The 27682-nt window shown below is 47.2% G+C and overlaps 1 protein-coding gene across 16 annotated transcripts in view; it reads left to right on the forward strand.

Moving 5' to 3' along the window:
• MAP7D3 (MAP7 domain containing 3) overlaps positions 1 to 27682 on the forward strand; it is a 1137171-nt gene that overhangs the window by 894539 nt on the left and 214950 nt on the right. For all 16 annotated transcript variants that reach the window (XM_086918652.1, XM_086918653.1, XM_086918658.1 and 13 more), the window contains one exon: positions 7939 to 8062. In XM_086918652.1, coding sequence (XP_086774778.1) covers positions 7939 to 8062 — 124 coding nt within the window. The remainder of the gene's footprint in view (positions 1 to 7938; positions 8063 to 27682) is intronic.

Below are 27682 nucleotides of genomic sequence, written 5' to 3' on the forward strand. Positions count from 1 at the left end.
CTCCCTACCCCAACCGGAGTACGTAGTTGTGACGGAAGCGTCCCTCCAGGTCTGGGGCGGGCACATGGGAGAGGCGGAGATCAGAGGCCTCTGGTCTCCGGCGGAGACCCAGCTCCACATCAACCTTCTGGAGCTGCGGGTGATCCGGCTTGCACTGAAGGCATTCCTCCCCTCTGTCCGGGGGAGTGTAGTGCAGGTGTTCACGGACAACACCACCGCCATGTGGTACTGCAACAAACAGGGCGGGGTTGGATCGTGGACCCTATGCCAGGAGGCTCTGCGCCTCTGGCAGTGGCTGGAACATCTGGGCGTGACCCTGGTGGTTCAACACCTGGCAGGTTCCCTGAACGCCAGGGCGGACAAACTCAGCCGTCGGTGCATGATGGATCACGAATGGCGTCTGAACTCGGACCTGGCGTAAGGCCTCTTTCAGCAGTGGGGAGAGCCTTGGTTAGATCTATTCGCCACAGAAGTGAACGCGCAATGTCATCAGTTCTGCGCATTGGAATTTCCAAGGCAGCACTCGCTCGGAGATGCTTTTCGTCGCGAGTGGAGCTGCGGTCTGTTGTACGCCTTTCCGCCTATACCACTTCTGCCCAGAGTGCTGAAGAAGATCAGGCGTGACCGGGCCCAAGTCATCCTTGTGGCTCTGGACTGGGCACGAAGATACTGGTATCCCGTGCTACTCAGCATGTCTGTCGATCCCCCGATTTGTCTGCCTCTTCAGGAGGACCTTCTGCCGCAGGGGACGGTCCTCCACCCGAACCTGTCCAGTCTCCACTTACATGCGTGGAGATTGTGCGGCGGCAGTTGAGGCCATTTGACTTGCCGAATTAATCAAAAGGGAATGGACACTGGTGTCTACTAAACCTTCTGTTAGTCTTTGAAAACCCTCATAGACAGCCTGATTTAGTCGATGCGGTGTATCTTTTATCCGCCCCGTCAGGCGTCATGGCATATTCATAGGGTAGTCAAATAACGTGCGGTATGCCTGCCTCACCCGATGCTACCTCTGGTCCAGGTAGAAGTGTCGAGAAAAAATAGGAAAGGGAAAAACATAAAAACAGTGTGTCACCAAAAAAGAATTTTTAATGAAAAGGTTGGCACTGTTGTTAAAAAATTCGATATATATGTAATCGGGCAACTAGATTACCATATATCTATATATATATGGATGCGTCAACATGTTTCAGCTCTATGAGCCCAGCCGGGTCTGTAGAGCTTTCGTCAGGACAAAAAGACAAAAATACATACATAGAAGGTACTTACACAACTTGTGTAGGTTCCTATAGCTATTATGGAATTTCTTATACAGTCACCTATAATGTGGGAACACAAACCAATACACTATATTATGGTATGTTAAATGCGGTGAGTAGGCATAATACTTTTCTTAAAGCACACAGACTAGAATTACTAGTAAAAGGTATGCACCTAATTGTAGATACATTAATAGTGAGAAGAAAGGAGGGCAGGGGAAAACAGGTTTCAAGTCTCTAAACACAGAGAGGAGGCTACTTGTGCAATTTGTGCTTATTGGTGGGGTAGGAGTGGAATGCTAAGAGTGCAGGGTCCCTGTAGTGACAGACTTCTGTAGTTAGACTACAAATCACTGCGTCGGTGTTATTAATGTCGAGCATCTGTTCTACAAAAGCGGGATGTTATTATGCATTTACGCGCTTGATACTGGGGGATGCCTGTTAATATCGTACTTGCACGCATGTGGCAAAACGTCAAATACATCAGGCTATTCCTAATTACATCGAAAGCAAGATGTCCCAAAGCGGGGAATATCTCCTGGCTGTGATTATACGCTTTACAGCGGGATGTGGTTCACTCTGGTTATTAAGGTCTCTCAGAGATGGTTGCACGCACGGATAAAAAAGCGGCAAACATTCTGCGATTAGAGCATAGTCTTTAAAGTATGTAGCACGCGGGGAATTTATCTTTGCTGCAAATACGCGCTACGCTTGTTACGCGCATGTATTCAGGCGCCCAGCAGTGTATTGTAAATCAAAATGAGAGCAAGGTTTCTTAAAGAAAGTTGCGATTCTTGTTTAAAAAACGGTGTCAGTGTCACAGTCCCAGGTGCGTGCTCAAAAACTGTTGTCAATTACTACGCTGCTCTATGGGTGCCAATTCCAATAAAGTGCATATTTACACACGCGGCAAAATTTCAGAAAAAATACCTTAATAGGCGTTCTTAGAGGCTTCTACAGGAGTGAAGAGTCGCTAGGAGTGGTCTTTGCTAGAAAAATGTACCAACTCGGTTAGAATATAATAGGTAGGACTTCTTACCCGAGTAAAGTCGTCTTCAAACATAATTCTTACCCACGAGGACCAGCTTTCAGTCCCTGTGCTGACTCTGCCCCTGGTTACAGGCGGGGCTCTGCCTACCAGTCTTTAGGCAGGAGTCTAGACACTAAAAAAGGACTAAAATACAAACAAGTTAGTCCCTCCAAGATGGTTCCCTCCACCAGTTCAAAAAACGAAATGCTTTATTTATATTTTTCAAACATAAAGGCTCAAGGACCTGGTGTTTACTTGAAAGGGGTGCAATATTAACCAACTCAAAAGCGGGCATGGGCACAGTCCTGCTACTATGGTTAGCTTAAGTTCCTGGCAAACAGAGTTCGTCGGTGGATTTAAGAGTATCAATATATATTTACATTATGGTAGTCGTACTCCACTTAGACATTGGGGAAAAGAGTGACAGACCGTGGGATGATGCCAATTTTATATCGCAGTTACCAAATGTTGTTTTTGTCTTGTAGCATTTCTAGTACTGTCCAGCTCAACTCATCACAGGTATGTCCTGCTTCCACGAAGTGTGTGCAGAGCTTCGTGGTGTTTTTCTTCATTCTGACATTGCTCCTGTATTCTCCAATTCGTAACTTGATTTTTCTGCAGGTCATACCTATATATTGACGTCTGCAGGGGCAGGTGACCATGTAGATTAGATGTGTTGAGTTGCAATTAGTATTTTAGTACTGGATTTGTTTTCTCTTTGGTCTTGTATGGACCAAAGAGAAAACAAATCCAGTCTATCACTAGAGATGTCAGGATGGAACCTGTAGTTGGCCACTATCCATGTGGCACTTGCGGAGTATGTAAATTCACAAAATCAACTAAAACCTTACAATTGACCGATACTCTAAAATGGACCCAAAAGCAACATAATAATTGCAACTCGACACATCTAATCTACAACGTCACCTGCCCCTGCAGACGTCAATATATAGGTATGACCTGCAGAAAAATCAAGTGACGAATTGGAGAACACAGGAGCAATGTCAGAATGAAGAAAAACACCACGAAACTCTGCACACACTTCGTGGAAGCAGGACATACCTGTGATGAGTTGAGCTGGACAGTACTAGAAATGCTACAAGACAAGAACAACAGCGCAGAGCAAGTTCTTTTTGAAAAAGAACAAAGGTGGGTGGACCATCTTGGCACCCATATATCAGGGATGAATGATAATATTCCCTGGAGTCAGTTTTATTGAAAACATCTCTATTAAAAACATCTAAAACATGCACTTGAATATCAGACTTGCAAACCATTCTGATGATGGCAGGAACAACTCATCCAGTTTGGTAACTGTGATATAAAATTGGCATCATCCCACGGATGTCTGTCACTCTTTTCCCCAATGTCTAAGTGGAGTACGACTACCATAATGTAAATATATATTGATACTCTTAAATCCACCGACGAACTCGGTTTGTCAGGAACTTAAGCTAACCATAGTAGCAGGACTGTGTCCATGCCCGCTTTTGAGTTGGTTAATATTGCACCCCTTTCAAGTAAACACCAGGTCCTTGAGCCTTTATGTTTAAAAAATATAAATAAAGCATTTCGTTTTTTGAACTGGTGGAGGGAACCATCTTGGAGGGACTAACTTGTTTGTATTTTAGTCCTTTTTTAGTGTCTAGACTCCTACCTAAAGACTGGTAGGCAGAGCCCCGCCTGTAACCAGGGGCAGAGACAGCACAGGGACTAAAAGCTGGTCCTCGTGGGTAAGAATTATGTTTAAGTTGGTTAATATTGCACCCCTTTCAAGTAAACACCAGGTCCTTGAGCCTTTATGTTTAAAAAAAAAAAAAAAAAAATATATATATAAATATATATATATATATATATATATATATATATATATATATATATATATATATATATATATATATATATATATAAAGCATTTCGTTTTTTGAACTGGTGGAGGGAACCATCTTGGAGGGACTAACTTGTTTGTATTTTAGTCCTTTTTTAGTGTCTATACTCCTGCCTAAAGACTGGAAGGCAGAGCCCCGCCTGTAACCAGGGGCAGAGTCAGCACAGGGACTGAAAGCTGGTCCTCGTGGGTAAGAATTATGATTGAAGACGACTTTACTCGGGTAAGAAGTCCTACCTATTATATTCTAACAGAGTTGGTAAATTTTTCTAGCAAAGACCACTCCTAGCGACTCTTCACTCCTGTAGAAGCCTCTAAGAACGCCTATTAAGGTATTTTTTCTGAAATTTTGCCGCGTGTGTAAATATGCACTTTATTGGAATTGGCACCCATAGAGCAGCGTAGTAATTGACAACAGTTTTTGAGCACGAACCTGTGACTGTGACACTGACACCGTTTTTTAAACAAGAATCGCAACTTTCTTTAAGAAACCTTGCTCTCATTGTGATTTACAATACACTGCTGGGCGCCTGAATACATGCGCGTAACAAGCGTAGCGCGTATTTGCAGCAAAGATAAATTCCCCGCGTGCTACATACTTTAAAGACTATGCTCAAATCGCAGAATGTTTGCCACTTTTTTATCCGTGCGTGCAATCATCTCTGAGAGACCTTAATAACCAGAGTGAACCACATCCCGCTTTAAAGCGTGTAATCACAGCCAGGAGATATTCCCCGCTTTGGGACATCTTGCTTTCGATGTAATTAGGAATAGCCTGATGTATTTGATGTTTTGCCACATGCGTGCAAGTACGATATTAACAGGCATCCCCCAGTATCAAGCGCGTAAATGCATAATAACATCCCGCTTTTGTAGAACAGATGCTCGACATTAATAACACTGACGCAGTGATTTGTAGTCTAACTACAGAAGTCTGTCACTACAGGGACCCTGCACTCTTAGCATTCCACTCCTACCCCACCAATAAGCACGAATTGCACAAGTAGCCTCCTCTCTGTGTTTAGAGACTTGAAACCTGTTTTCCCCTGCCCTCCTTCCTTCTCACTATTAATGTATCTACAATTAGGTGCATACCTTTTACTAGTAATTCTAGTCTGTGTGCTTTAAGAAAAGTATTATGCCTACTCACCGCATTTAACATACCATAATATAGTGTATTGGTTTGTGTTCCCACATTATAGGTGACTGTATAAGAAATTCCATAATAGCTATAGGAACCTACACAAGTTGTGTAAGTACCTTCTATGTATGTATTTTTGTCTTTTTGTCCTGACGAAAGCTCTACAGACCCGGCTGGGCTCATAGAGCTGAAACATGTTTACGCATCCATATATATATAGATATATGGTAATCTAGTTGCCCGATTACATATATATCGAATTTTTTAACAACAGTGCCAACCTTTTCATTAAAAATTCTTTTTGGGTGACACACTGTTTTTATATTTTTCCCTTTCCTATTATTTCTGGACACTTCTACCTGGACCAGAGGTAGCCTCGGGTGAGGCAGGCATACCACACGTTATTTGACTACCCTATGAATATGCCATGACGCCTGACGGGGCGGATAAAAGATACACCGCATCGACTAAATCAGGCTGTCTATGAGGGTTTTCAAAGACTAACCGAAGGTTTAGTAGACACCAGTGTCCATTCCCTTTTGATTAATTCAGTATCTAACTAGGGGAACTGAATGGACCTTGAATCCTCTTCCCTCCTTTTTGATAGAAGCCATTTGACTTGCCTCCTGAAGTTTGTAATGTGAGCCAGGCGTCCCTCCACAAAATCGGTATACGCCTGCAGGTGGAACTAATTTGTGGCATGGTGCACAGCAAAGGCTGTGGATCCCCTTTCTGCCCCTCTTTCGGAGGTTCTCCTCTTTCTCATTTCTCTTGCGCAGCAGGGCTCTGCTCTGGGCACTCTGAAGGGATACCTCTCTGCCATTTCCGCCTTCTTACGGCTCCCTGATCAGCCCTCTTTGTTCAAGTCCCCAGTTGTAAATAGGTTTTCGAAGGGCATCACTCATATATTCCCTCCTGTTCCTTTCGTGATGCCTCAGTGGGACTTGAACCTTGTTCTGACTTTTCTGATGTGCGCTCCCTTCGAGCCACTTCATACCTGTCCTCTTCGTCTCCTTACTCTTAAGACTGCATTCCTGGTTGCCATCACCTCTGCCAGGAGAGTGAGTGAGCTCCAGGTCCTTTCTTCTCAACCTCCTTTCCTTTCTGTCCATCCGGACAAAGTTGTGTTGCGGACGCGACCCTCTTCCCTGCCCAAGGTAGTCACAGCCTTCCACATCGGGCAGTCCATCACCTTGCCCACCTTCTTCCCGCCTCCGCATCCCTCTAAAGAGGAAGAGAGGCTCCACCGTCTGGACCCAAAACGTGCGCTCTCATTCTATCTGGATCGCAAACGCCAGTTCTGGGTGGATGACCAACTCTTTGTTGGTTACGTGGGTGCTAAGAAGGGTCAGGCGGTGCACAAGCCGACCATTTCTCGATGGGTCCTCTTGTGCATCAAGGCTTGTTACTCTCTGGCTAGAAAGGAGCCTCCTGTGAGACTACGTGCCCATTCCACATGGGCCACGGCGGCTACTACTTCCCTGGGTCGGGGAGTCCTCTTGCAGGACATCTGTCAGGCAGCTATGTGGGCCTCGCTGCGCACGTTCACAAGACACTACTGCCTGGACAGCTAAGTCCGGAGAGATGGTTTTTTCGGCCGTTCCGTTCTCCAGGACTTTCTGATGTGATCATTGGTTCGCAGACCCACTACCGGAGTTGGTATTGCTGGGGTATCTATTCTAAGGTAAGGAATCTAATACTAACCTGTTTCTTTCAGATGCCCAAGTTACTTACCTTCTGTAACGATATATCTGTAAGAAACAGTGGTTAGTATTAGATTCCTTACCGCCCCACCCATCCTCCCTGTTCTGCGAACTGATATCTAGGGTTAAGGTTCACCCCTTTCAGGGCCCTAGTTTCTTGGCACCAGTGTTGGTTTTTATCATGGCTTTGCGTTTCTGGCGCAGAAAAGCTGTGTATAAAAACTGACGTCAGCGCCCGAGGGAGGCGTCTAAGTACTCCGGCGACGTCATCCCGGCGCCTACGACGGACGCGGAGCCGCAGACGACGCCTACCGACGTGCCAGGCTACTGCTACGCAAAAGTTTCCAGATCCAGTCTGACGCCTGGGGATATTCTAAGGTAAGGAATCTAATACTAACTACTGTTTCTTACTTCTATATCGTTACCGAAGGTAAGTAACTTGTGCATTAAGCAGATAACTCTGTATGGGCTTCAGTGATGATGGTGCTACCCCATACCAGGACAGCATAGGGCAGCACCTCAGTATCTTTTTATGTACTGCTCCATTTTGGAATGAAGATACATCACTGTTCCACTTTCAAAATAAATTGAGTATTTAGAATGTTTGTAAAATGGCAATAAAAAAGATGTATTAAAATGCATTTGGTTTCCCTGAACTGATGAGCAGAGGTATTCGAAAAATGTGACTTTTTACGATATTGACGATATGCACTCTGGTCTTGTTAAAGTACTCTCCTTTCTTGAAATACTTCACCATATGTTTCTGTGGTTAACTTAATTAGTGTCTATCTTCATTTTGTGTTCACGTAGACAAGGGGGTGCTATATTAGAATTATATTTCTTTATTGGTAGAAATGTGAAATACACTTATCAAAAAAAAATTCTGAGGTAAATTATGGCTTCTTTCACCTTCATAGAGCCTGCTTTACAAGAGGAATCAAAGTCAGACGGACAGTTAATATTTTTAAATGGTAACGAGCAGAACTATGATAAGGAAAATGAGGAAATCCCTACAGATGAAATAAGTCTCCAAAATTCCAGGTCTGTATATGGTTTTTTAATGCAAATAACTACATGCTGGATGTAAAATGAATTGCATCCAGTTTCTGGCAATGGATGCCCCAGCCACCCATCAACACCCACACCCACCAAGAATTTAGGACTAGTTCCCAGCAGACTCTGAGGGTTAAGTGAGAGCTGTAGTGTGTTGCCATTGTAATGCTTGGTTGGTTTTTTCCCCGTTTTTTTTTGGTGTAAAATTGGTGTGATGAAAGGTGCCCGAGCTAAACATTTTGCTTTATAGAAATATCTGTACAAATAACAGTGTGCCTATCAACAGTGTTCCAGTCTGTCTGACAAGGAACACTCCTTTGACATCAGTTTGAAATCTTGTAATGAGCGTGAATACATTTTTCTGGCTGTAAGTTGAGGACGCTTTGTGCAAAGAGATATATTTCATGTTTGTCCCAAAGACAACCTATGATAGAAGTGATAGGTTGACTGTTCGTGGAGAACTCAATTACGTGTGAAAAATATTTCCAGGTATTTCAGAGGTCCAAACTTAATTTTGTCTGATGTTTTCAACAGGCATACAGCACAGTACTTTTCAATTTATCCATACTAATATTATAAAGAGAGAGCCCAAACTTTTGAGGCGGGTAAGCTCCGGAACCACAGCGCCAACCGGAACACCCAATAAAGCGTTGGAAAGGAGAGTATCAGCAGATGGACATAGGCTATACACCAGCCCAACATATACATTAGAAGAAAAAAGAGCGTTTGGGAAAAAGTAGTCCGTAGTGGGAGTGTGCGTTCTGCTGTAAAGCGATGGGCGTGTGCATTCGGAAAAAGCCTGCGGTTGCGATAAGTGTTCTGTGTGGGACTAGCGTTCTTTCACGAGCGGGCGTGCCCTTCAGCATTGTTGTGGGCATGTGCCGTCGGAGACGCCGGAAGCGTTCAGAAGCAGGAATTGTGGCGTTTGCCGTTGATAAGATGTGGGGTGTCTAAGTGCACCGCGCCGTGTTTGGGGAGTGCGTGCATTTTGCAGCGATCGGGGCGTCGGCTGGATCGGACACACACGTTCGCATATTGCGGCAAGGACAACAAACAGCAGAGCACACGCTCACCTTCAGCAGTACCGAATGAGGGCTTCTGAGCGGACGCACAGGTAAGTTTTGAAATAAATTTGCCTTGCCTATTACAACCATTGCAGACATTATATTTATCCCCGGACAACGTCTGGGCGGGCTGCTAGTAAATAAATAGCATAGATCTGTAAAGTGAATCACCTAATGGCACATTCTGACTACAAGGAAAGGGGTGGGCAAACTAGAGAATTAAGTAAAGGAGGGGGTTTGTTTTAGAAATATATTACATAATGTAAGTGGCTCCTGTGTTGCTATGGGTCAGACGCACTTTCCATTAAAAAGCCAATTTCTCATAGAAAGTTCTAACAGATTCCTCACCTTGTAAATTTTCCCAGGTGCCAGATTGGATCTGGTAAACTCAAAAGCAATGCTCCTCCGTACTGGTAGATGATGCCGTGCGACTCAGTGTTGATTATGTTCCACTCCAGAATTGACAAACTGAGCCGCACGTGAGAAGCACCATGCTGATGTCATTTTTTTTCTCTGATGGATACTTCTAACTGCCGATTTCCTCATCTTTTTGAATATTCCGCGGACATCAGATTGGATCCAGAAACTTTAAAGCAGTACCTTCGCATGGTAAACACCATACGTCTTTTTGGACAATATTCTCATCAGATCTTGGATTTTAGTTGCACAGGTGCTGCCCATGATCTCCGAGGAGGCCCTAGCTATACTCTCCCAAGCTGTTGCTGAAGGGAGAGGCGCAGCGAAGTCCACTATACAATATGGACTCAGCGCAACCAACTTGCTGGGCATAGTGATTACATTGTCAGTGGGCCTGTAGAGCAAATCCTAGCTGAGAATTATTGTTTTTTCACGGGATGTTCAAGCCTCGCTTGTGGCCATGCTCTTTGATGGCTCTCGTTACTTTGGAGAAAATGATTCGGTGCTGGCTCTTTAAGGACAGCAGAGCTATGGCCAAGTCCTTCTCCATGGCCCTTCTTGAGCCACAGTCCACCTTTCGCCCCTATTTGTGGTGACAGAAGGTGTCCAACTGCGTCCATATAATCTTCCAGGCACCACAGCCAACAGGTGTTTCAGCCTTTCCGTGGCTGAGGACGTTGGTCTTATAAACCACGTGGGGCAGGTAGCTAGAGATCAGGTCAGTCTAACACGGCAGCCTCCAAACCTTTTTAAATGGACCTCCGACCATCATAGGCATCCAGTGGGAGGCAGGATACCCCATCACCTGCACCATTGGTGGTCAGTAAAATCGGACTGTTGAGTTTTTGTTAAAATGGCCACTTCCTCAGAGTCTGTAGGAGTCTCTTATGGCCCACCTCCAGACACCACTACCTCAGTGTGCTATAATAGCGCTGAGGATCAGTGGTCAGGCGGTGGGAAGGGAACAGCAGGGAAGGAGATCTGAAAGAAAAATAGTTCGTCCAACAAAAGAGCACAATGCACAAAGATCTGTTACATTGATGAGCCTAACTCTCATAAACTCTTCAGTTCAGAGCCTATGCACTGATGCACCTTGTTAATCATGGAAGACACAAAGAGCTCACATTTGACACCAGTAATAAATTTAAAAGCACTGTAATGCACTCACACTAATTTACAGTCATCAGCACAGTAATGCACTCACATCAATTGTGAATGTTTATATGGCAATTATCAGCAATACCTACTCAAAGTATTTCTTAATCTCTGCAAACAAAGAAAAGCCTTTTGCATTCTTCATATCACGCTCCTGTGATAATTAGCCAGAGAAGTTCAGCTGGATGCGCCTCGAGCCTGAGACTCCAAGGAAATGCTGTTACTGAAAACAGAGCCTAACAAGTGAATAGCATTACGCTCCGCACTGCCAACATATGCATGATCACCTTTGTATATCGGAAAGGGCTTACTGCTTAGAGCACAGCCTTCTCTGTTACATGCGACAGAAGACTTGAAGGAATGTCTGTGTGCCTCTCATATGCAGTGGAAGCCAGCAGAGGATCAAAAGTTATGAATTACCCTTCACACGTGATGTCCTCAAGTGCTGGGAGCTTGCCTGTATTGCATGAAGACTCCTCAGGGACAATTCAGGCGTCCGAAGGGGACCGGATCATCAGAGCTCCTGCTCCAAGCAAGGCCACATAACTCTCCCAGGGGGGGGGGGGGGGGGCCATTATGGGCTGAACCACACCCATGATGGAAGCCCTCTGGGGCATCTGGGAAATTAAGTCCCACAAAGATTTTTTGCTAAAAAGAAAACAAAGTGCTGGGTAAATATATGGCATATTATATGGAACTGCGACAGCAGCATGTGCTAAACAATAACAGCATCTTAAGGGCACATTAAGGCATTTAAAGCATCTGAGCAGAACATACCGGGCACCAGTACGTGAGAAATACTGTTTGCCACAGCGAAACATATGGGTGCGACAAGCACCACGGGTACAAGAGACTGCCCACAGGGTTATACGCAAGCACCATGGGTTGGCTGGGGCTGACCCTAGAATGCGCATTACTGCGATGCTGACAGTTTTGAAAATTGTCCAAAGGAACTACATCCTTCCCTTTGTGACTACACCTCCTCACGTGCCACCCACTTACGACTGCTTGGAAGAGAACCACCTCTCCTTGCTCTGTCAGGAAGTACTGTCTCCCTTGGCCAAGGAAGCCATTAAGAGTTTTCTGGCATCAGAAGTAGGTTGTGGTTGCTATTCCCGCGACTTTCGGGTGCCCAAGAAGAACGTAGCCCTTTGTTCTATCCTAGACCTGCGCCTGCTCAATCTCTTCCTGAACAAGCATTTGCAATGAAATAGGTCTCGCAGTTGTAAGAGTTTGAACTATTGGCATTGTAAATGGCAATGGCTTTTATTTACGTGTTGGTTTTTAAAACATAAATAAAAGGCATTGTCATTTTCAATGCAAATAGCTTAATCGCTCGTAAATGTGTGATCTATTGCATCGCAAATGCTTTTTTTTACACCTGTTGCACAGTTGCACAGCAGAGCTTGTTGCTGTGCAACATGCCTTAAAGTATAGGGGGGAAAAAAGAGTTGTGGTCCAACCAGCATTGGCCACCTCATACCGCTATTATTTTCTTTACTTTAAGCCATGTGGTCAAGAAAGCCCGCGTGTGGTTGGATGGAAATAAGAGACGAATAATTGTTTCTGGGGAAATAGGAACGTTAATTTCCATTCCATACAACCCACGACAGAGGAGCAGAGGAAAAGAAGTTCTGGTCATCTTAGCAGCTAGGACAAGAATGCTGTCCCCTGACCAGAGAATCCATCCTACATTCTCCTTCCAGGATGCAATGATCCCATACATGCAAAACTGTACACAGTGAATAATACAGTAACATAGCTGTATACATAACTATACCATTATAAATAACATAAACTATATACATAACTTTACCATACTACACCGCGCAGCTGTACAACATGCCTGAAAACATTGACCAAGTCAATCGATCTTGCATAGGCCAAACCTATTTATTGCCTTTGCCATTGCTTGTTCAAATGCTAGTCAATACTGTAAAACCGTGTTAGACATCGCCAGGTTGTAAACACATGAAACTCCCTCTCCAGCCCCAGAATACATATGGTTGCTAAAGAAAATAACTGGCCTGGAAGAGGCTCGTGTCTCAAGACTTAAAACCTTCAATCATCCTTCTAGGGTATTAGAAACAACCAGAAGTCAAATGCCAGGAATCGGGAGCAGGACGTAACCCCTGCACCCCCCACCCTGCCTACAATTCAAAACACCCAAACTTTCTTCACCGCTCTTATGGCCCTTGCCCCGTGTACTCACAGAAAGCAGGCTGCCGGGTCCAGCGAGAAAAGCAGCACAACTCCCCACTAGGGTGCCCCTTTCACCAAAAGAAAAGCAAGTATGCCGCTAGCTGGACATCCCCGAAGCCGCTCTGAGGAGAGGCTGCAAGCGGCTGGCACAGCCAGCCCCGCACCGCTCACTGATGCAACTCCCTGGTGATAGTTACGAGATACTGCGTGAGAGCGAGTACGTGAGCAGAGGCCTGGTTTTATTTAAAATGGCTTAGTCGTGCATGAAGTGCTAAGCGAGGCTAACAGGCAGGAGGAGGATTGCTCGTGGCGGGCACTATGGGGCCGGCACAGTGGGCTTGTAAATAAGTGTACTGGTTCGGCCCTATACTGCCCTGTCGTCTGTGCTTGTTGGTAATTCAAATCCACAGTCCTGTTCTAAACTAAAGGTAAAAACTACATGTCCCAGAAAGCAAGTAGTCGCATAATGGATCTTTGCAGAAAATTCTATAATATGCTATCCTTCAAGTGGCTGATTACACTGGGCTACCCCAGACACCTCTGCTCTCAGTTTTTATGAACTTCTTTCAACTGACTTTGTAGTATGCTTGCACCCTGAACAGAAGTGGCAAAAAGCAACATGCAACCCAAAGCATCCATTCAAGTGAAAATGCAGAGAGGCCACTGGGAAATATAGGAGCCAGGGCATGCCGTTTTGAGCTGAAATTGTTCTGAAATTGTGTTGATTCCTTGGAAGACGAAAAATGCTAGACAAGGCTTAGAGAAGCATTAAGATAAAGCCCTTGGCAACGAGTAATCAGTTAGCTACATACAATGAATTCCCTACAGCTGGGGTGCCAGCGCGCTGAAAGTAAAAAAAAAACGAGTGGTGCACGCGCAACTGCGAGACATGTGGTTTCAATTATCGTTCCCGTGTCTGGGCACGATAATTAAAACCACATGGCGGCCGTGTGGGTAACTGACACCAATAGGCCTTGGGCGGAGCAATGTGCCCGCCTTTGGCCAATTACGTGCTGCCTTTGTTAAAAAAGACGCACGCAAAGGCCAATAGCGTAGGACAAAAGAAAAAGCACGAGCGTGTGCGAGTGTGAGGGCAGATTTCAAAAGCCCCTACATAAAGTCGTTGCCAGAACAGGGCATGCCTGCTGTTACAGGCTCGACCTAAAAAGGAGACATTATAGGTATTTGCGCTTGCGCAATATGTCTGCCCTAACCCGGGAGACTGGATGGGAGCGTTGAACTTGCAGGATGCATATTTCCACATTCCTATCCTGCCTCTCCACAGATGTTACCTATTGGTCACAGTGGGCCAAGAGCACTTTCAGTTTGCTGTGCTCCCTTTTGGCCTTACCAGCACCCCTCGATTGTTCACGAAAGTGATGGCAGTAATTGCAGCTCATTTACGGAGTTCTGGAGTTCCAGTCTTTCCCTACCTCGACGATTGGCTGTTGAAGGTGGGCTCAACCCAGGCAGTCTTCTCCCACCTCCTGACTATGGCAAACCTTCTGCACTTGCTGTGGTTTACTATCATCAGGCAGAAATCACACCTGACACTCTCAGACGCTTCCTATCAGCGTAGCTGTTCTGGACACAGTGCAGATACGGGTCTATCGGCGACCCCAAGATATTCAAGCTATGATACCGATGTTTTAGCCGCCATTATGAATTTTGATGAGAATGACCATGAGGTTGTGCTTGCAATTCATGCCTGTTGGAATATGCGGTCTCTAAAGTGGAACTTGAAGTCTAAGTGGGCAAAACACCAGGAGAATCTGTCTGACATGGTCCAGATTTCAGAGGGAACTGTGAAACATCTGCAGTGGTGGCTAACGAACCGCAATTGGGTCAGTGGCAGACCTTTCTGCTGCCCCAACCAGAGTTGACTGTGGTGACAGATGCATCACTTATGGGATCGATCAGGTGGCCATCTGACTTTAGTCTCTGCTGGAGACCAAACTCAAGATGAAGCTTTGAGTGATTCGCTGGGTATTGAAGACCTTTCTTCCCTCCATGAAGAGAAGTCTGGTGCAGGTGTTTACAGAGACCACCACCATGTGGTACTGCAACAACAGGGTGGGGGTGGGTTCCCACCAATGTCACTTTTGCCCAGAGTCCTCAAGAAGATTAGAAACAACTGGACCACAGTTATTCTTGTGGCTTTGGATTGGGTACGGAGAGTTTGTATCCTGAGCTGTTGAGCATGACCATTGGCCCTTCTATCAGGCTGCCCCTTCCAGATGATCTTCTGTCGCAGCAACAGGGGAGGATTCTGCACTTAACTGCACACCCCTCACCTTCATGCGTGGAAATTGAACGGTGTCAATCAACCGCTTTCAACCTTCCTCCTGATTCTGTGATGTTACTCTGGCAGCCAGGTGCCCCTTTACCAGGTCTATATGCCTGCCATTTGGATAAGTTTGTGATGTGGTGTGATTTCCCAACATCAATCACCTTCTGCTCCTATATCCAAGGTTCTTCTATTTTCAATCTCATTGGCCCAGCAGGGCTCTGCTGTGGGCACAGTTAATGCAAAAACAACAGAGATCTGGGCCTAAATTCATCGTTTTTATGCTCACCAAGCCACCCCAGTTCAGACATGGCCATATGCAAATCAGCCTTGACCCTGTGCCTCATGGGAACAGTCCAGCCCGAACTGCCAAGCCATGTCTTCCCTGGACCGGAATCAAGCATCCTAGGACCGGTTTCTGGCTATCAGCCATCATCAGCTGGGATAGCTTGACTCCAATGGCGTGGAGAGCACGGGACTCACATCTGACCATACCCATCCCACTCGGGGTAACAAATGCAAAAACAACAGTTGATGGACAGAATGCAGAACAATGTCATACATTCACCCCGGTTAAAGTTTATCTTTCAGCCACTTTGGGTTTTTTACGGTTGTCAGATCAACCTTCTTTTTGTAAGTCACATGTTGTGGCTAGGTTTCTTAAAGGCTTGCAGCACATTTGCCCCATGGGATCTGAATCTTGTCCCCACTGTCTTGTTGTATGTGCTCTTTGAGCCTCTCCACAATTGCCCTCTTCTTGGACATCAAAACGGACTGTTCGAAGCATATGAGCTGCAGATTGTCAAGTCAAGTCATTATACTTTTATTCGACACATGTATCATAAAAAGTACAAACATGAAATACATACATAATTATAAAAACAGTTCATTACATACATAATTACAAAACAGTTCATTATTTTAAAAAAGACATCTAAGAGTTATGCGGAAAAATTGACTTGATGGGCATTTTTTAAAATCTTAGTCCTAATGATCCATGCACATGATAAGAACTTTGCAACCCCACAAATAGTAACCATCGAAGAGGTATCGGAGATAAGAATACGCAAAGCTGATTTGTAATCTCTAACCCCAAGGATCTTTAGTACTGGTTTTAGCCATTTCTTCCTAGGTAAGATATATGCCTTACAGGCAAAGAAAAAGTGGCCCAATGATTCCTCGGGGTTTGTACACCCTGGACACATTGTATCTTCTTCCCTCCTATTGTTCCATCTAGAAGTAAAAGTTTTGAGGGGCAGTGTTCCATGTCTAAGTTTAAGGTATAAAGTCCTTTCCCGAGGAACCTGAATAAAGTCCAAAAACAGTTCCAGTTTTAGGGTGCATTTATGGGTCAAAAAGGTCTCAGTCAGATGACCCCAGTGTGGGTTCTGTAGCGCATTGGTCTCTATCCAGTCCCAATATAATTTTTTCACCACTTGTTTTGGTGGAGGTGATTGGGATACCCAAGCATCACTTAAACCCACACTTGCTACAAGCTTTTTTAGTTCATTTAGCCATCTGATTTTGCCTGAGGTGTTTGATTTTAGTAATTCATCTAGCACGAGGGCATAATTTGCTAGTTCTGGGGTCCTCCTCAAACGAACCCAATATAAGAGGGGACGGAGTTGGAGGATATCCCGAATAGACTTTCTTCCCAGGTCTAAGAATAAAGGTTTGAGTGGGGTAGAGGATGGGAGCGACACCAAGTCCCTCATAAACTTGTTCTCTGATCGGACTAGGTCGTTGGTGTTCTCATTGCCCCACAGTTCCGAGCCATAAACAGCTGAGGCAATTGCTTTCCCCTCGTAAACTGATAAGGCAGGGGCAACTGGCCTACTTATAGAGAGGCGTTGGTTTTTTAAAATAGTGCCGGAGACCCTTTTAAGATTTAAATTCATTTTACATATATGGGGTTCCCATTTCAAGTGGTTATTGATCTTAACACCAAGATAGTCAAACTCATCGACCACCTCTAAAGGAGATCCATTCAGGGTAACGTGGATATTCCTATATTTTCTCTTAGCGGTCATGACCATTAGTTTAGTTTTAGTCGTGTTTATTGTGAGTCCCCGTTCCTGACAAAAAACACTAAACTGATCAAGAAGAGTTTGGAGACCTGTGGGGGTTTTAGATAAGAGGAGGGTATCGTCGGCGAAGAGGAGGGATGGTATTTTCTCCCCCGCTATAATGGGGGCATCGGCCGGTGTACCTTGCAGATGCTTCACAACCCCATTTATAAAGAGGGAAAATAAAGTAGGGGCCATCACACACCCCTGCCGCACCCCTCTGTTGACAGGTATACTCTTAGTGAGTTGCCCCTGCGCCCCCCAGCGTATCTTTGCATATGTTCCCTCATGGAGTTTGATGATAAGATTTAGCAGGTAAGATGGAAAACCCATATCCAATAGGACATTCCAAAGTTTAGCACGGGGTATTACATCAAAAGCCGTTTTGAGGTCAATAAAAGCCAAGTAGAGGCTCCCTCTGGCTATTGATACTGTTTTCCAGAAAACTGCACAAAATCTGAAGACTTGGTCAATGGCCCCAACATTGTTTCTGAATCCGGCCTGGAAGTGGGACAGAATGTTTCCTTCCATAAGCCAACCCTCAATCCTATTTACAATTACCCTGCCAACTACTTTTTGAATAACGTCAATTAGACTAATTGGTCTGTAGTTGGCAGGGTCCTCTCTCTCGCCCTTTTTAAAAACGGTAACAACTTCAGCACCCTTCCATGAGTCCGGTACCTGGTGGCCTAAATTAATAAGGTTCAAAACATTTACAATAAAATCAGCCCAAACCAGTGGGTTAGACAACAATAAATCACCCGGTATTCCATCCGGGCCAGGTGCCTTACCCGGTTTTATTTTAAGGATTGCCTCTTGTACCTCACGGGGCGAAAACAGTACATCAATAGAGCCATCATTCCCATGGACCGTACAATCAGTACCTAGTGTAGGGGATACTGGCGCAGCTTCTAGGGAGCCCACGCCATATAAATTTGAGAAGTGGGAATACCATTGGGACTCAGTAATATGGTTTGGTATAGGCTCAGCACCTCGTCTATCCATGACGTTGATCAGTTTCCAAAATGCAGTGGCATTTTTCCCTTGAGCCGCTTCCTTTAGAGCCTGCCAATGTTCCTCTTCCCAATCTTTTTTGGCTTTCACAATACTAGTGCGGTACTCATTTCTAGCTAATCTAGCAGCTGGGGCATCCTTATTTTTAATAGCTAGTAAAATTGCTTTCCTTTTCTCTCTACAGGAGGCAGTGTACCAAGGGTTCCCCTTTTTTTGCGTGCGATTAGACAGATGACAACCCTTTGTTTTTTTTGAGAAAAACGTACTGATCTCCCCTACTAAGTCTTTATACTTAGTTGCCAGCACCGACCCCTGAAGCTGAAGTGCAATTTGGTTCACTGGGGCCAAGGCAGATGAGGCAGCCAACACTAGAACCCTAATATTCTCAAGTGTCCCCTCATTGCACCTAACCACATTCCATTTAATCCTGCGATTACAGTTAGAGGGGACTAGTTCTTTGGTAATCAGCTCATTGTGAACCTCCTCACCACTGTTGTCTCCCCAGAACATACCCATACAAAGGGGATTATGGTCGCTATCAATCCTCTGGCTGACCTCCATATCAACCAGGTTAACCCATGACCCTACATCCAAAAGGATGTAGTCAATCCGTGACGGGGAACCTAATCGATTGAAGGTCATAGCGCCCATACGATCGGATGTGGTGCGGCCATTTAAGGCACATAGATCATGTGCAGACACCAGAGCATTCAACTGTATGGAACGAGCCAACCATTTCTGAATTGGGGCCAGAGATAAGGATGGAATTAACTGGTTTCCTGGCTTATTATAACAGCCCAAGAATTCATCCTCATCAAGAGGCTCGAATGTACAATTAAAATCGCCTCCCACTAATACTGAAGATTTTGGAGAGAGGGCAGAAAGCGTGTTATCTAACAACTCCAGTGTTGGAGACAATTGGCCCCCTGGGAGCCCCCTGGCATAGATACAAAAAAGTTCAAAAGCCTTCCTGGCAGACTGCCTTTTAACAGTTATATGTAGAATATCATTACAGGGGACATAGTTCACAGTAATTTTACAATTCAGATCTATCCTGATCCAAATAAGTAATCCTCCCGATGGGCGCCCCCTCCCAAGCTGTATTGCAGGGACAAAAAACGTAGAATAGCCCTGTTTGTGTTGTGGCTCTACACACCAGGTTTCTTGGAACATGCAAATATGGAAATCATCAACAAAATTGTTCCATTCCGGGTCAGGCAGGTTTTTCTTTAGGCCGGCTATGTTCCAAGACAAGATTTTAACAAGGGAAGGGGACAACATAGGTGTATTCGTGGCGGCCTGAGTGTCAACATCCCCTAACAAGGGCTCTGGAATAGTGCTACACTGTTCCGGTACTTCTTCCATTGTAGGAACGATAGAACCACTATCTACAGTGGAAGAAGCCCCACCACCCCCGCCATCTTCAATACACTGGGGTGATGGTCAGTCCACTTCTTCCAACCCCCCAAATCGATTATAGCAGGGAAATAAAGGGTAATTGAGCTGTGGGCCCCACCCTTCTCCATTGAAGTGTGAATCCCCCTTCCACTGGTGCCCCCTCCTCCTATGGACTAGGTTCCAACCTTCCTCTACTGGCATTCCCCATTGTTGTGGATTCTGGTATGTACCACCTCTACCCAAGCCTTTCCTAGATGGCCTCATCCAACTCCATCTCACATCCCCATGGCCCTCCTGCATATGAAAAAAAGACAGAGGTTTAGCTACTACCACTGACTTACTGTCACAGGGAGGAGTTGAGCATATAAATTCTACGAGTCGTGGGTCCTCAAACGTGATAACGACACAATCGCCCTTTATACTTTTCTTCTTCCCACCTACCCAAGGAGCCCGTTCAACCATAAGTATGTTCTTGTTTAGGCCGGGTGGTGGAGGGTAATTTTTGTCAAGCCAGTGGCATATTTTATTTTTAATCGCCCAAAAGGGCTCAGAAGTGGATGTTGGCAGCTCAGAAATCCCTGTCAGAACAACCACATACGGACAAGCATCTGGCGGTAAATTGATGTTGCGCCGCGATGTGGTTTTTCTGGGCTGGGACTGTGGAATAATAGGGGCTGGGTTGTCGGGAGTCCTTTTGGTAGCTGCCTTTCTATTTACTGCACTTGGACCTGTGGAAGTGGAAGGTTTGGTTTTATTCACTGTTTTGGTTGCTGTCAGGGAAGGAGCTGGGAGGGTAATTGCAGGTGCTGGAGCACTCCCCATAGATGGATTTGTAACTTCAATCCCAGTGTTAATAACAGGCGGTGAAACAACCGGAATAGAGGGACCAGGGGTAGTCAGCCTAGGGTCTTGTAGCGCAAGAATAGTAGCCAATTGATGTTCTATGTTGGAAAGCCTATTCTCCAGAGGTGAAAGCAGAGATTTTAACAAACTAGACATAGATTCCATTAAGGAGTCAAGACCGTCTCCTGAATTAGTTAGTGAGTCAATGCTTCCGCTCTCATCCAGAAGACTAGCCAGACTGCTATCAGGAATTGTATCGTCCGGAACCCCTAAAGTTAGCAGATGGGGGGTAGAATCTAAGGGGTCAGACTCAGTTTGAACAGTATGTGCCTGGAGAGTCACATCATTAGCTGTCGCCACACCTGTGTTGTCCCCCCCGGAGTTGGAACCCATAGACCCTTGCGAAGTAATGGCGGGATTGTCCATGGGAGGATTTGTTGGAATCACATCAGTTGAAGTTAACGTAATGATATCTGACCCAACCATAGTGGAGGAGTCAGTAACATCATGGTTGACTAACACGGGAACATGGGGGATATTAGAGGGTAGTATGCTCGTAACAGGGGCATTAATAGAAATTAGTGATTGACTGCTGGCGGGAGTAGAATCATTAGTGGAATTCCCAGCTGAAGTAACAACAGGGTTTATCAAACTTGGCGGCGGGGAATGCACCATTGCAATGTTGCCCAGTGAAGATCTTTTTGCGTGGGCAAGATCCAATGATACTCTCCTTTCCATGATAGAAATGCCCTCATCTATCAGAGAGTGTGTTCGAGAAATAAAATTATCTAGGGTGCCAATTACTTTTTTAGTTTTAGCGTTACCAGCTCTCTGGCTCCTAGTTTTACGAGTAGACATCTCTGGAAGGTTAAAAAAGAAAACAAACTATAATAAATATCACAACAAATGATCCAAAGAAAACTATAAACACAAGAAGAGCAAATAGACTACTCGAAGGAAAAGTGACCCCAATAGCTTCAAGCAGGAAGGCAACTATAGCAAACAAAACGAACCAATGGTACAAGGGACTAATGAGGGTGCGCCCAGGCCAGGCACTGCAGGCCACGGAGGGCCACAGAGGGCCCGCCCTTTGCCCGGGCTTAGCCCCGGGCGCTCCCGCGCAGCGAGTAGCTACCAAGTTTATAGTCCGGAACCTATAGGGCGGGGTTGGGGCGGGGCGGTCAGGGAGAGCGGGGCCAGGTGACACGGCCAGAGACACCGGGACTCCTGGGAAAGCGAGTCCCGGGTCGCGCTCGCAGCCCTGCCGCCTCACCGTCTTACAGAACCCCACAGGAGCAGCTGGGCGTCAAATCCACCGACGAGTCAGGCAGGTGAGCAGCGAAGCGGGACCCGCGGAGCGGGTACCGCGAGTTGTGGGTGGTGGGTCCTGAGGGAACCAGAAACGCCGTCTTCCAAGTCCGTTTACTGCAAAGGAGTGTCCCACTGCTGAGAGATCCTTCCCTCCTTTTCACCTGGGGCTGCTGGGGGCGGGGCGGTCAGGGAGAGCGGGGCCAGGTGACACGGCCAGAGACACCGGGACTCCTGGGAAAGCGAGTCCCGGGTCGCGCTCGCAGCCCTGCCGCCTCACAGTCTTACAGAACCCCACAGGAGCAGCTGGGCGTCAAATCCACCGACGAGTCAGGCAGGTGAGCAGCGAAGCGGGACCCGCGGAGCGGGTACCGCGAGTTGTGGGTGGTGGGTCCTGAGGGAACCAGAAACGCCGTCTTCCAAGTCCGTTTACTGCAAAGGAGTGTCCCACTGCTGAGAGATCCTTCCCTCCTTTTCACCTGGGGCTGCTGGGGGCGGGGCGGTCAGGGAGAGCGGGGCCAGGTGACACGGCCAGAGACACCGGGACTCCTGGGAAAGCGAGTCCCGGGTCGCGCTCGCAGCCCTGCCGCCTCACCGTCTTACAGAACCCCACAGGAGCAGCTGGGCGTCAAATCCACCGACGAGTCAGGCAGGTGAGCAGCGAAGCGGGACCCGCGGAGCGGGTACCGCGAGTTGTGGGTGGTGGGTCCTGAGGGAACCAGAAACGCCGTCTTCCAAGTCCGTTTACTGCAAAGGAGTGTCCCAATGCTGAGAGATCCTTCCCTCCTTTTCACCTGGGGCTGCTGGGGGCGGGGCGGTCAGGGAGAGCGGGGCCAGGTGACACGGCCAGAGACACCGGGACTCCTGGGAAAGCGAGTCCCGGGTCGCGCTCGCAGCCCTGCCGCCTCACCGTCTTACAGAACCCCACAGGAGCAGCTGGGCGTCAAATCCACCGACGAGTCAGGCAGGTGAGCAGCGAAGCGGGACCCGCGGAGCGGGTACCGCGAGTTGTGGGTGGTGGGTCCTGAGGGAACCAGAAACGCCGTCTTCCAAGTCCGTTTACTGCAAAGGAGTGTCCCACTGCTGAGAGATCCTTCCCTCCTTTTCACCTGGGGCTGCTGGGGGCGGGGCGGTCAGGGAGAGCGGGGCCAGGTGACACGGCCAGAGACACCGGGACTCCTGGGAAAGCGAGTCCCGGGTCGCGCTCGCAGCCCTGCCGCCTCACCGTCTTACAGAACCCCACAGGAGCAGCTGGGCGTCAAATCCACCGACGAGTCAGGCAGGTGAGCAGCGAAGCGGGACCCGCGGAGCGGGTACCGCGAGTTGTGGGTGGTGGGTCCTGAGGGAACCAGAAACGCCGTCTTCCAAGTCCGTTTACTGCAAAGGAGTGTCCCAATGCTGAGAGATCCTTCCCTCCTTTTCACCTGGGGCTGCTGGGGGCGGGGCGGTCAGGGAGAGCGGGGCCAGGTGACACGGCCAGAGACACCGGGACTCCTGGGAAAGCGAGTCCCGGGTCGCGCTCGCAGCCCTGCCGCCTCACCGTCTTACAGAACCCCACAGGAGCAGCTGGGCGTCAAATCCACCGACGAGTCAGGCAGGTGAGCAGCGAAGCGGGACCCGCGGAGCGGGTACCGCGAGTTGTGGGTGGTGGGTCCTGAGGGAACCAGAAACGCCGTCTTCCAAGTCCGTTTACTGCAAAGGAGTGTCCCACTGCTGAGAGATCCTTCCCTCCTTTTCACCTGGGGCTGCTGGGGGCGGGGCGGTCAGGGAGAGCGGGGCCAGGTGACACGGCCAGAGACACCGGGACTCCTGGGAAAGCGAGTCCCGGGTCGCGCTCGCAGCCCTGCCGCCTCACCGTCTTACAGAACCCCACAGGAGCAGCTGGGCGTCAAATCCACCGACGAGTCAGGCAGGTGAGCAGCGAAGCGGGACCCGCGGAGCGGGTACCGCGAGTTGTGGGTGGTGGGTCCTGAGGGAACCAGAAACGCCGTCTTCCAAGTCCGTTTACTGCAAAGGAGTGTCCCTTGTACATTGCGCATAGATCGCCACCTAGTGTTGGGCCCGGATGTTTGCAGTTTGTTGTTGTCCTGAAAAGTTCTTTGGAAATCACGAGTAAGGTGGCTCCTCCTCAGGACCACATTGCCCATGGGCATCGGCTCCATCCCCAGATTGTTTTTTTCCGCCATCGGGGTCGGATGTGTTTCCTTCCGTCGACGTGCCAGAACACCAGCACGCCGAGGAGAGCATCGGATCCTCGGATGCCGGAGACTCCGACGTCACTCCAGCTGAACGGGTCGTAAGTAAGACCGTCGACCCCACCCCTTCCTCGACACCCTCAAAAAAGGCTTCAGTCACACCCTCACCTTAGGGCTCGGGTGCACACCGAGAGACTGCTTCCAACGCCCCGCCTTCGGGCCCAGAAAAGAAGCCCATTAAGCCTTCAGGCGGCTCGAGCCAGCCTACTTCCGGTGCCGACCCAGTACCGACACCGAAGAAAAAGCCATCTTCTCTTCCACGTCGACTGTTGCTTTGACACCCAAGCACACGTCACCGAAGACTGGCAGCGGTTCATCGATGCCGAAACCGCACTTGGAGCAGAGTAAAAAAACAACTAAAGCTCCAGATTCACATGCATCGGAGCCGAAAAAACTTTCGGAATCGAAAAAACAGGTTCCTGTGAAAGACACTTAGAAGGGGCACACTACTAAACCAGCTACTGACTCGGTGCCTAAAAAACCTATGGAACTGAAAATTTTGACGCCAAAGGATTTGCCCTGCTCTCAGGAACTTTTTACACCGGATCCACAGCAAACAACTCTTGTAAAGGATCCTAAAACTGGACAATTGACTCTCAGCTCCAAGAAGAGACCACTTGAGGCGCCAACACCTCCTCCCCCAGCAAAGAAGAGACATTGCAACCCCTTCTCCACCACCTCCCCATACTGTTCCTCCTCCTACACCACCTCATCATTTTCCTACACCATCTCATAATCCGGATGATGATGTACACACAGATTCTGATTATGAAGGTGGGGGTGCATATTACCCAGCACAGACTAATAGTCCCCCTTAGTCACCTAATCCATGGGATGATTACAACACTCCTGATGTGCCTAACGTCCCACAAGATGATGTATACCTTTCCAGACCTTCCCCATCAGAAGACACCATAGGTTTTAACCTATTAGTCCAAAGGGCTGCACAATATCATGGGGTGGACTTACACACCGATGCAGTAGAGGAAGACTTTCTATTAGACACTTTTGACAACACACAAATGTCTACTTCCATTTTACCAATGCTCAAGGGCGGCATCAAGCACGCAACAGAGGTTTTTAAAGACCCCGTCAGAGCTAGGGTCCTCAATTCTCGCATTGAGAAGAAATATAAAGCGGCCCCTGCAGACCCAGTTTATTTTAAAGGCCTAGCACAATTGGATTCTTTAGTGGCGTCCAATGCACCTAAACGTTCTAATTCCCAAACAGGCAAAGCTTCACCACCAGACAAAGAATCTAAGCTCCTTGACGCCTCTGGCAAAAGAACTGCGGTACAAGCAGCTAACATCTGGCGTATTGCCAACACCCAAGCGTTGCTAGCAAAATATGACGGGGCACATTATGACGAACTACAGTCCATCATGAAGTACCTACCTGATAATTATAAGAACAGAGCTAGCGAACTCATACAAGAAGGTAAAAATATCACCAATACCTCCATTCGTTGTGCCCTGGATGCCGCAGATACTGCCTCAAGGGCAATCAATACCAGCACCCTACTACCTAGACATGCCTGGCTACGTATTTCAGATTTTAAACCGGAGGTACAAAACTCCATACTTAATTAGCCATTTAATGAGACACACTTATTTGGCCCAAATGTTGGCGAGTCTTTAGAAAAAATGAAAAAGACACTGAAACAGCAAAATCTATGGGAGCCTTGCAGAAGCAAGCTCCCAGACGTTCTTTTCGTCGCTCATCATACAGAGGCAACACAAGAGACTACTCCACAGAAAGTCCCTCCTCTTCCTACAAAACCCCTGGCCAATCCACATTCACAAAGGGCTACCAGAGAGGGGGTTACAGGGGTAACAACAACAATGGCAGAGGCAAAAACAACACCTCCCGCTTTGCCTCTACCCCAACCCAATGACTTCCCCCCCAACATTCTACTCCTGTGGGGGGAAGACTCCAGCAATTCCTGCCTGCCTGGATCAACATCACATCAGACAGGTGGGTGCAACAAATTATTCTGTCAGGTTACTGTCTAGAACCAACATCTACCCCCCAAACATACCACCCAAACAGCACCCAATGTCACAAGCACATCTATCACTGTTAAAGCAAGAAGTAGTGTCTCTGCTAGAAAAAAGTGCAATAGAACTTGTTCCTCTGCACCAGCAAAACAAGGGGGTTTACTCTATATACTTTCTAATTCCAAAGAAGGGCGGCTCTCTAAGGCCTATTTTAGACCTCGAACCGCTAAACATTTACATACAGTCAGACCATTTTCACATGGTCACACTCCAGCAAGTCCTTACTCTCTTGTCACAAGACGACTTCCTGGCTACTCTAGACCTCAAGGACGCATACTTCCACATTCCCATTCATAAGGCTCACAGGAAGTATCTCAGGTTTCTAATAGATGGGTAGCACTACCAATTCAAAGTACTCCCATTCGGAGTCACAACAGCACCAAGGGTGTTCACCAAGTGCTTGGCAGTGGTGGCAGCGCATCTACGAAGACAGCACATCCATGTCTTCCCCTACCTCGACGACTGGCTCATAAAAGCCAGCTCACACAATCAATGCGTAAAACACACTCATGCCACCATCCAGCTACTACACAACTTGGGGTTCACAATAAACCACACCAAGTCCCATCTACAACCATCCAAAATACAACAGTACCTTGGTGCCACAATGAACACCTCAACAGCGCTAGCTTATCCCACTCCAGCAAGAATAGCCAGCATGCAAAATCACCTAACAAAGTTTCATCTACAACACTACCTCCCAGCATGAGTGTTCATGCAATTCATAGGGATGATGGCCTCTTGCATCTTCATAGTACCCCATGCAAGACTTCAAATGCGTCCGCTACAAGAGTGCTTATCACGTCAATGGAACCAGGCTCAAGGTCACTTGACAGACCTAGTGTTGGTAGACGGTCGGACTCATCGCTCTCTGCAGTGGTGGAACACCAAAATCCTTTCCAAGGGCCGACCGATCCTAGAGCCAGTTCCTCAGATAATCGTAACTGCGGACGCATCGCTCTCTGGCTGGGGAGCCCACCTACTGCAACACACGATGCAAGGCAGGTGGACACCGCAGCAAAAGTTACTCCACATCAATCATCTGGAGTTACTAGCAGTATTCCTGGCACTAAAGGCTTTCCAGAAGCAAGTAGCAAACAAAGCTGTGTTAGTCCGCACAGACATGACAGCAATGTATTACATACAGAAGCAAGGAGGCACGCACTCCCTGCAACTATCTCAACTAGAACAGGATATATGGAGGTGGGCCATACCTCAGAACATATTCCTTCTAGCCCAACATGTCCCAGGAGTACAAAATACTATAGCGGATCTGTTAAGTCGTCAAACACAACAGACCCACTAATGGGACCTTCATATGCAAGTTCTTCAGCCATTCTTTCAGATGTGGGGACAACCTCAGATAGACCTATTTGCCACCCACTAAAACACAAAATGCCCAAGCTTCGCCGCCAGATATCCACACTCACTGTCCAAAGGCAATGCGTTATGGATGAATTGGTCAAACAAATTTACGTACGCTTTTCCACCTCTACCACTCATGCCACTAGTAGTACGCAAACTACAGCAGCATTCTCTGAC

This window comes from Lissotriton vulgaris, chromosome 4_1, assembly GCF_964263255.1.
Source record: "Lissotriton vulgaris chromosome 4_1, aLisVul1.2, whole genome shotgun sequence".
NCBI lineage: Eukaryota > Metazoa > Chordata > Amphibia > Caudata > Salamandridae > Lissotriton > Lissotriton vulgaris.